This window comes from Daucus carota, chromosome 5, assembly GCF_001625215.2.
Source record: "Daucus carota subsp. sativus chromosome 5, DH1 v3.0, whole genome shotgun sequence".
Lineage (NCBI taxonomy): Eukaryota > Viridiplantae > Streptophyta > Magnoliopsida > Apiales > Apiaceae > Daucus > Daucus carota.
The window spans coordinates 12,797,389-12,807,428 of record NC_030385.2 but is presented as its reverse complement, the minus strand read 5'-3'; the positions used below and the strand labels follow the sequence as shown (position 1 = coordinate 12,807,428).

At 36.7% G+C, this 10,040-nt stretch overlaps 1 protein-coding gene across 1 annotated transcript in view; it reads right to left on the bottom strand.

Moving 5' to 3' along the window:
* Window positions 1-5,249: 5,249 nt before the first annotated feature.
* The window catches only part of LOC108221034 (uncharacterized), a 28,814-nt gene continuing 24,023 nt past the window's right edge, over window positions 5,250-10,040 (bottom strand). The window contains exon 12 of the mRNA XM_064092831.1: window positions 5,250-5,355. Coding sequence (XP_063948901.1) covers window positions 5,295-5,355 — 61 coding nt within the window. The 3' untranslated portion in view covers window positions 5,250-5,294. The remainder of the gene's footprint in view (window positions 5,356-10,040) is intronic.

Here is a 10,040-nt window from a genome sequence, read left to right as displayed (position 1 = left end):
GTTATTTTTAAAAACATATATTAAGATTAACTTTACAAAGGCATACCGGTTTTAACTATTTGTTTTCAATTTTATTTTTATAAATATTATATAATAATAATAATAAAAGTCCAATACATGTCTCTTTTAGTTTAATACTCGACCAAAATAGCAAATATTAATTTTCAAATAACGAAACTTTGTATTAATACTCATGAATAAGTTTTAATACTTTCAAAAACAAAACTATGGAGTTCCATCTTTTGTTAAGTCTTTAGAGCCTTAACCATGGTCGTTGTTCAGCTTCTGAGGATTTAAACAAAGGGTGAGGGGAATCTTTCAAAACAAAAGGAATTCCTCTCTCCTCAGCACTCTTCTTAAAGGGAGTAATGTTACTAGCCTTACCTACAGATTTGTTATAGTCAAAGCCTATTCCAACTATTCTCTTGATCTCTTGTTTATCATTAAGCTTTTTGACTATGGTGGAGGCTTCCTTAAAGGCTTTACATTTCACTTTCTCTTCGTCTAGCTGTAGTCTTAAAGCAATCTCACCTTTGTCTAGAACTCTGACTTTAGCACTTTGTAATCCTAAATCCATAGTCAGTTGTTCAATTTTAGGTTTTAATACCTAAATCTCAGGTACAACAAATTCCTGAATGGCCTTAGAAGGAACAACAACATCCTTCTTTTCTTCCGGTGTAGGTGATTCAACAACTAGAGCTCTTGAATGGTTCAGTGTTTTACCCCAGCCATATCTCTGCTTACTTTGAACTTGCTCGAGTTTATAAGTTTTCAAAACTCCGTAGAGTTTCTCCAGAGAAATCTGATTCAGATCTCTACTTTCCCTGATAGCAGTGATTCTGTGTCCCAGATGTTCAGGAAGGTTAAGAGAAACTTCATGTTGACCTCTTTCTTGTCATAGTATTTCCCATTCAGATTTAAATTATTTATCAAATTATTAAGTCTGGTAAACACCTCTGAAATCCCTTCTCCGGGACTGGAACCAAACTGTTCATACTGAGCCATCAGTATCTCTTTCTTGTTCTCTCTTACTTCTTCTGAGCCTTCGTTTATAATCTCTAATGTATCCCAGATTTGCTTCGCGTTCGTACAATTAACAACAGCATTGTACATGACAGGATCTAGGGATTCAACTAAGATCAGTTGAAGAGTATCATCTAAGTTCATCTGTTCATTCTCTTCATCTGTATACTCAGAAGGTTCTTTTGGAAATGTCTGATGAGGTATTAACACACCATCCTCTTCGTGTGCTAATATGACATTCATCAGAGTAGAAACACCTTTGTTCAGAATCCCGATGTATTTTCTGTTCGCAGTGCGGAGGAATAGTAACATGTGCCTCTTCCATAGGCCAAAGTGTTCTTTGCTGAACGGTGGGATTTTAATGCTACTAATCTTTTGTGTACTCTTTTTTAAGGATTTAAAGTGAATAGTGTATGGATGAGATTTGGATTACTGAAAGAAAAATATTTTAAATCAGAATAAATTTTTGGAATAAAATTAATTCGAATAAAAAATATTTGAAACGTTACAGAGTGTGTATAGGATCTAATACGGTGTATTCGTATTAACCGCTCTTGATGCCAATTGTTAGGTCCAGATACGATTGTAGAAGGTGGGGTTGAATACAATCGATACCAAATAATCGCGGAAGTGAATCTGATTGGAATATAACTTGTTAATCAGATTATAATTAATTAATATAACAATGTTTTAAGTCGTTATATAATTAATATGGTTCAGTTTTAATGTCCACTAATGTTCGTAGAATAAATTCGACAGGGTATATTCTAGATTAGTGATTAAAACAACCGGGTTATCAAAGCACGAAAAACTGTGGATATAACGATCAAGCAAGTTACGAACAACTTGAAAGCTTTACAAATGCTTTGAATATCAAAGTGATGAACACTTTCTAATGAAGAAACTAAGCCATATATATAGGCAAAGGAATGAACTTGTAAGCCAAATAAGAGATAAGACAATTACAAGTGATGGAAAGACAAAACAAGAGGGGCAAGACAAATTAGCTTGGGCAAGACAAAAAGAAACAAGGTAGGACAATTGAAAATTGCCTACCAAGTTCTTTTATCTCGGCAGAAAGACAATCAAAGAAGGGCAAGACAATTGAAATGTCTTGGCCACTCATCACTTTCGGTAGGACAAAAATTGTCTTGTCACACACCGTTCGGCAGACAATTGATTGTCTTGCTGCCACTTTAACAGAGGACAGACAATATGATTGTCTTGGCAGTGGCTTTCGGTAGGACAATCTTTTAGGATTGTCTTGCTGCAATCTATGTCATGCTGTAAGACAATTGTAGATTGTCTTGGTTGTTGCTTCCATGCTTCGGTCAGACAATCCAATTGTCTTGCAGGTTGTCTTGGTAGTGAGATGTGCACTCGGCAAGACAATCTTAGATTGTCTTGCTGAGTAGATTTAAGTGATTTTGTAATGTAATGTAATATATATTTAATTGAAAATTATCCACTTAATTAAGTTAATCATATAAATTCATAAATTAAATTAATTCGAGAGTGAAGTAATTTAATAAATAAATTACATAATTAATATAATTATTTGAGAAGTGAAATAATAGTCTATTAAATATTTAATCACCCAATCTTCAGTAGAACTGCTTCCTGTCTTCTTTAAACTTTAATAACTTCGTCTTGATTTGTCGATCGATCGAACTACCACTTCTGCTTGACTTCAAATATTTAATTTGAATAACTGATACACAGATGTACTGTCTGGTTCATCTGTATCTAGTTAAATCAAATATTCTTCGTCAAATAAACAATAAGAAATTGGTTTGTTCGTCGAGTCTTCGTCTTGTAAGTTCTTCTTCATTGAATGGAATCTTCTGAATAAATAAAGTATAGAAACTTTATATCTTCTGAACTCATGGACGTGCCACAAAAGATTATTTGTGCACTGAGGCTTGAACATATTAATGAACTTCTTTCAGTGGTGTGTAGCAGCATCCTGGAATTCTTCTGACGTATAATTCCCATAAGTCATTTGACGTTCTTCGTACGGATTCCGATGACTTGCTATTTACTGAGCTTTCTTATCTGAGTTGAGTTGTACCTCTTAAATACAAATAGGCTAAACATATGCCTTTCATGAAGGCTGCACTACTTTCGATGGATGAAGATCAGAACCTTCAACTGCTAAAGCTGGTACAGTGTTCGATCGATAAAGTTTGTAAATCAATCGATGGATGAAGCAACTTTCAACGGATGAAGCAAACAGCCGTTGAAAGTGACTGGAGCTTAATTCTGACAGATCACATGGGTTGATTACACTAATTTGGACATGGTAGCCTATTTAGGACAATAAAGAAGAAACAGAAACACATCTGTTTTATACAATGCAACTTAGATTATTTGAAGAAGATCAGTCAAAGATGAAGACATTTCAGAAGAAATGCATAAGACAAATGTGGCGCAGCAAGACTTAGTTTAAAGTTCAATTTTTGTATTCTAGCTATCTTTGTAAACTTGGGATATATAACCAAATTAGAAACAACAATAGTTCTTGTTCGAAACATTAGCAAGCTTGAGTAAATTGAGAGAACTAGTGTTTAACCGGCAGTTATGAGAATTGTAATCAATCCACAGGTTTCTTCTTGATATAAAATTTCTCGGGTGAATCAAACAATCAACCCGTAATTTTTAATTACTAATGTTATATCATTTCTGCTATTTCTATTGTGTTTTGTTCTTGAATCTTTTAAGTTTTTAAAAGATTGTCTTCAACCCCCTCTACAATCTTTCTCTAAGTTCTGTGTAAAATAACATATATACAAAGTATATTATCATTATCTTCCCCTGTATTGCAATAATGGACTTTGTTCCACCGTTATTAACACCTTATACGACTTGTCAACATCACCTATCATCACTAACAACCACCGCCGCTTACCATCATAACACACCTCCTCTCATCATTTACTGTCATCGTGAACCTCCTACAACTATAATTAATCATTAATAATCGACAACCAATAGTTAACATAAGTATATTTTCTTAATTATGCAAAAAAATGCCGATTTTACATCACAAAACAATAGATTAATGCATCGTAAACTAATGAATAATGATTCATGTAGTTGTAAATAGTGATTATGAAACTGATTTGTGATTTGTATTTAGAGATTGGTTTTATATAAAAAAAATATTAAGATAATAAAAGTCAAATCATCGTGTAAAGTTTTGCTAATGATAATGCTATTATAATTATGATTAGTATAGTGAGCTTCACATAAACTTGTCATGCTTTGCAACAATTGTGTTGCCTAGCTCATTAATCAAGCTCTTTTTATGCATGTACAAAAATGTTTAAAACTGTATGTTGTCATTAGAATTAGGAGATTCATTATAGTTTAGCTCTTTTGTCGCAAGAACTCTTTTCGTTGCTTTTTTCTTTTTCCAACTTCATATCATGATTAATAATTTATTATTTTATTGTTTTAATTAAAATTAATAAATAAATAACAAAACATGTAACAAAATTATTAATTTAATATCGTAAAGAAATTATAAATTATGTTTACAAAATTTCCAAGACTTCATCGCCTAAGACAATCAATGTTCTATGTTTAATTTGTTGAGGATCCTCGACTATTGTATTCACCATATTCACTTCACTTGTGAGACAAACCATAAATAGATTCATAGTGAATCTGTCAGATTCATAACTTACCACAACTAGTGACTACTTACCATCATAACACACCTCCTCTCATCTGTATCGTGAACCTCCTACAACTATAATTAATCATTAATAATCGACAACCAATAGTTAACATAAGTATATTTTCTTAATTATTCAAAAAAATGCCGATTTTACATCATAAAACAATGATTAATGCATCGTAAATTAACTAACGAATAATGATTCATGTAGTTGTAAATAGTGAACATGAAACTGATTCGTAATTTGTATTTAGGGGTTGGTTTTATATAAAAAATATTAAGATAATAAAACTCAAATCATGGCGTAAAGTTTTGCTAATGATAATGATATGTTTACACTTGCACAATTTGGTCTTTAGGAAGATAACATAATCATATGAAGCTGTCACAAACGTACACTGTTCCTACCACCCTGCACAAATCAAAGGTAGTTAGCTTTGATTATAGCCACCCTTGTGAAAACTAATACTCTTGCACAAGCCAATGATAGTAGCAGTATTATGTACTGTATTTGGGATGTATATCTAATTATATATTACCTTAACTTTACGGGAAGTGGTCGCAGACTCACAATGCATAGAAAGGGCAACTAAACAATGGTCTGAGATGAAGGTATTATAGCAGCTGACTGAGCTCTTACCATTCTCTCCCTTCACATAGGACAAAAAATAAATTAAGATCCTCAATAATATAGCCAGGGGGTGTCTATCATCCAACACAAGCAAATTTAAGAATTTTATACAGCAGTTCATGCAAGTAAATCTCTGTAAAAAGACCTTAAGACTTGCCATTGATTGGTCAATACTCAATAGTGGACTCAGACCTCACCGGATTGAGATATGCTTTTCGACCACCTTCTCCTGCTCATTGTCGAAGGTTAATTATTAAGAGATAGTCCAGCATTTTATTTTATGGGTCCTGTTCCCTGACAACTGTGTGTCAGGGAACAATTATCTAACACATCACTCCCCAGCCGTTGGATCATTGATCCAACGGCTGGGGTAAAAGAAAATATTTTTAGCGTTCCGCGGTTTTTTTCCGCGGATGGGGTGTTTGCAACAGACGATCCGCGTATTTTTTCGCAGATCAGCGGGAGTTTTTTAAGCGTTCCGCGGTTAATATCCGCGGAACTATCAGACGGGTGCAGTTGATGATTTATAACCTAGATGTGATCATTCAACACTTCAATTCCAAAAAAATCTTCATTTCAGCATTTTGATCAGCAGAATTTCTTCATTTCTCTCTTCCAAGACCCATCCTTCCCTTGGGTAAGCTCCATTTGTAGTGGTGTGTTGTTGTTATTTTGTTGTGTTGTAATGGATAAGATGTTTGCAAGATTTGAAGGTAGAAAAAGTTTAAAAAAAATGATTATGTTGATGTACATGATGATGATGGTAAATGTGGTAATGATAGAGATAATATTGATTATGTTAATGTTGATAGTGATGGTGAGGAGTTTTTTTGTAGTGACCAATTAGATGAAGAAGAAATTTTGCATGAGAATAGAGGTAGTATGCATAAAAGTAGTGATAATTTGCATGATAGTAGTGATAATATTGTGGACGAAGATGAGCCTATTAGTATCCCTTGCTTGAATCAAAAATTTGCTAATTTACAAAGGGCGGAAAATTTATTTAGGGCGTATGCTTTAAACCATGGTTTTGCAATTAAGATACAAAACACGCAGAGGCGAGTCAATGATAAATCCATATATGGTCGAATGTACGTCTGTAATTTAGCGGGGGGAAATCGCGGGAAAAACCCCGTTGAGGAAGAAGAAATATTGATTGGTAGTGTTGGGAGTGTTAAGGGCAAACGGCGTAGAGATGTGCTGCCTAGAAGTGGTTGCAAAGTTAGAATGTACGTGGTTAATAAGAAAAAATCAACTCATTGGGAGATAACCTCTTTGGAATTAGAACACAATCACGAAGTCGTTACTCCTTCCAAGATGAGTTTGATAAGACGGGAGAGACATGTGACCGCGGCTCAAAGAAATTTAATCAAGACCTTACATGCTTCGGGTGTCCCACCAAGACAACAAATGAATATTTTTGGTCAAATGCACGGGGGAGCGGAACAAGTAGGTTTTAATAGCCAACATTTAAGAAATGTCGTGCGCGATTTTAGAAAGGACAACATGGGAGTAAACGATGCTCAAGCCGGTTTGGATTTGTTGTATCGTTTGAAAGAAGAGAGTGGCGGTAAGTTTTTTATCAAGACTCTCCTTGATGACGAACAAAGATTGAAGTGTCTTGTATGGGTCGATCCCCGCTCTATGATGGCCTATCGAAATTTTGGTGATGTGGTTGCGTTTGACACAACATATCGAACTAATAGATATGCTATGCCATTTGTGCCTTTCACCGGAGTCAATCATCACTATCAATCAATAGTTTTTGGTTTTGCACTCGTGCGGGATGAATTGAAGACAACTTTTGAGTGGGTTTTGAGTACTTGGCTAGAGGCGATGGAAGGCAAAGAACCCCTAGCTATCATAACCGATCAAGATCAAGCCATGGCCGCGGCTATTGAATCACAACTACCGAATACCTCACATTTGTTATGCTCATGGCACATTAGCAACAAATTCCCCGAGAAACTTGCAACATATTACTCAAAGGAAGGGTTTAAATTTGATTTCAACAATTGCATCTATCACTCTTTGACTGAAGTTGTGTTTGAGGATCGGTGGAAGGCTATCTGAATGCTGATACTCCACTATGTCATAATGAAGTAATGGGACCCGAGCAAGGCCAGCATAACGAGCCTCCCAATCCTCTGCAGATATGTCATGATCCCCATCCGAATCCCCTTCCATCTCATGAAAATGGGAATAGGGTGTCCAACTCAGTAAGTCTGATGCTACTCCATCAAACTCACCCCTGTAATGTGGCAAGCTATGATGAGGCGCCGCTCTACTGTCACGCCTAACCCGTTTTCTCTTCCCACCCACAATCCAGCCCTGCTCCTCAATCTCCTCCTCCTCCTCAATCTCCTCGGGAATATCAGGCTCCTTCCCCTTCCCCTTCCCCTTACCCCTCTTCCCCTTCCCCTTCCCCTCTTCCTTCCCCTTCCCCTTGCCCTTCACCTCTTCCTTTCCCTTCCCCTTCCCCTTCCCCTTCCCCTTGCCCTTCGCCTCTTCCTTTCCCGTCCCCTTGCCCTCCACCTTCCCCTTCTTCCCCTTACCCTCGTCCTCCTCCTCATCCTCGTCAGGCATAGCCCAGAACTCAGCTACCGGATAGCTGCCCCTGCTCTCATCGGGAATAGGTCTACCAATCTCGAACCTCTCATAAGACCATAGCATCAACAACCACACACAACATGATATCTTCTTGGCATCCTTCTGTGTGGATGAGAATCCGCTCTGGATCAGGACCGGGATCAGCTCCGTACGTCTCAAACAACCATGTGTACCTCACCCCGCCCCTAGTATGAGCCGAATCCACGTCAGCTGTCGACAACTCCTCAAACCAGTTCCTCCGAAAAAAGTCCTTCTGGTTGTCAATAGCATCTCTCACTAAAGGCCGACCATGAATGGGCAACCCCAATATGTAATCAACATCCTCCAAGGTCACAGTCATCTCCCCCTGTCTCATGAAGAATGTGTTGGTCTCCGGACGCCACCTCTCAACAAGAGCACTCACTAGCCTCGCGTCAGTCTGAAGTATAAGTCTGGGATTGGCAAACACGCCAAACCCTATAGCATGTAGAATTTCCTTCTGAGCATCAGAAAGAAACCAGCTCCTCATAGACCGGTTGCCACAGAAACACTCCAATGGACCCCGATCAACACCAGCCCAAACAGCAGCACTCACATGATACGAGTTATCTAAGATAACTTCCTGACTAACTGGCCCGGGTAGAATATCTTCCATCCTGAAAATTTAACATGAAATCAACATCAGACAACATAAAACTAAAAGATTCAAGTAAAGCATAAGAAGTTCATAAGAAGCACAGAAGAACCTATACTATATTCAAACTACCTACATATACTATATCCACACAACCATTTATATGATCATATTCATTAAAATATCGGTAGGAAAAGCACTAATTCCATAATCACAATCACAATCTACCTACATATACTACCTACATATACCACAATTCAAGCACACATATATATATACCAAAATTTATTAAAATACCACTAGGAAATTAAATTAATTAATTAAATTATACTGACAATGCTACATTCAAAAAAGGATAGCAAGTTAAATCAGCAAATCACACAGCTTCACTGACAAAAACTAACAAAAAAAACAATATTTTCTTACTGGCATTTTACCAAACACTTTGCACTCAGAAATATATATGAACTAGAATACATGAATTACACAACATGTATCAAGCCTAAATCAAGTAACAATCCAACAATCCATTATACATCCAATCGTAAATAATGTATGCTTAAAACTAAAGATTGAAGCACCAAACAAAAATAAGCACAAAACTGTAATGCAGGGATACAAACAAAGCAGAAAATGGGGATTTGCAGGCACCTTGTGATTGCAGGCAAGATGATCGCACGCAGGATGATCGCAGGAGGCTGTGGTTTTTGTGTGTGATTGTAACTGATCGCGAGGGTTTGTGATGTATACAACTGATATGTTTGTGTTTCAGCGGTTTCTTTTGTTTTAAACTCGTCTGATAGTTCCGCGGATATTAACCGCGGAACGCTTAAAAAACTCCCGCTGATCCGCGGAAAAAATACGCGGATCGTCTGTTGCAAACACCCCATCCGCGGAAAAAAACCGCGGAACGCTAAAAATATTTTCTTTTACCCCAGCCGTTGGATCAACGATCCAACGGCTGGGGAATGATGTGTTGGATAACTGTTCCCTGACACACAGTTGTCAGGGAACAGGACCCTTATTTTATACTACACAGAACAGTGTTATTATCATAGAACTTACTTATACAGCTCTGGTTTCAAAAAGAGACTGAAGGTTATATGGCTCCATTCAGGGGGTGGGGGTTTCAATCTAAGATAATATCGGTCATAAGTACCAAGTCCCAAGTTCAAATTTCTCAAACAATAAGCTATGGTAGTTCGTTGAAATAATAAACATACCTTTAGGTGCCATGTTCATTGATTCAAGCATCTCCTTGTGAGCTTGAGCTGCTTCACATTTTATTTGACTGACTATCTCGTCATGCTCAGAGATTGAAAGTGAAGAACCATCCTTTGCAGTTATTGCTTTCGCAAGTTCATCTGCCAATTTCTGTTTTAAACTCTTCACCTGCAAGTATGAATACATATAAAGTTGTATGCAATGCACAGGACCAAAATACAAGAAATTCATAATACCACTTACCTTATCTTTTGCAG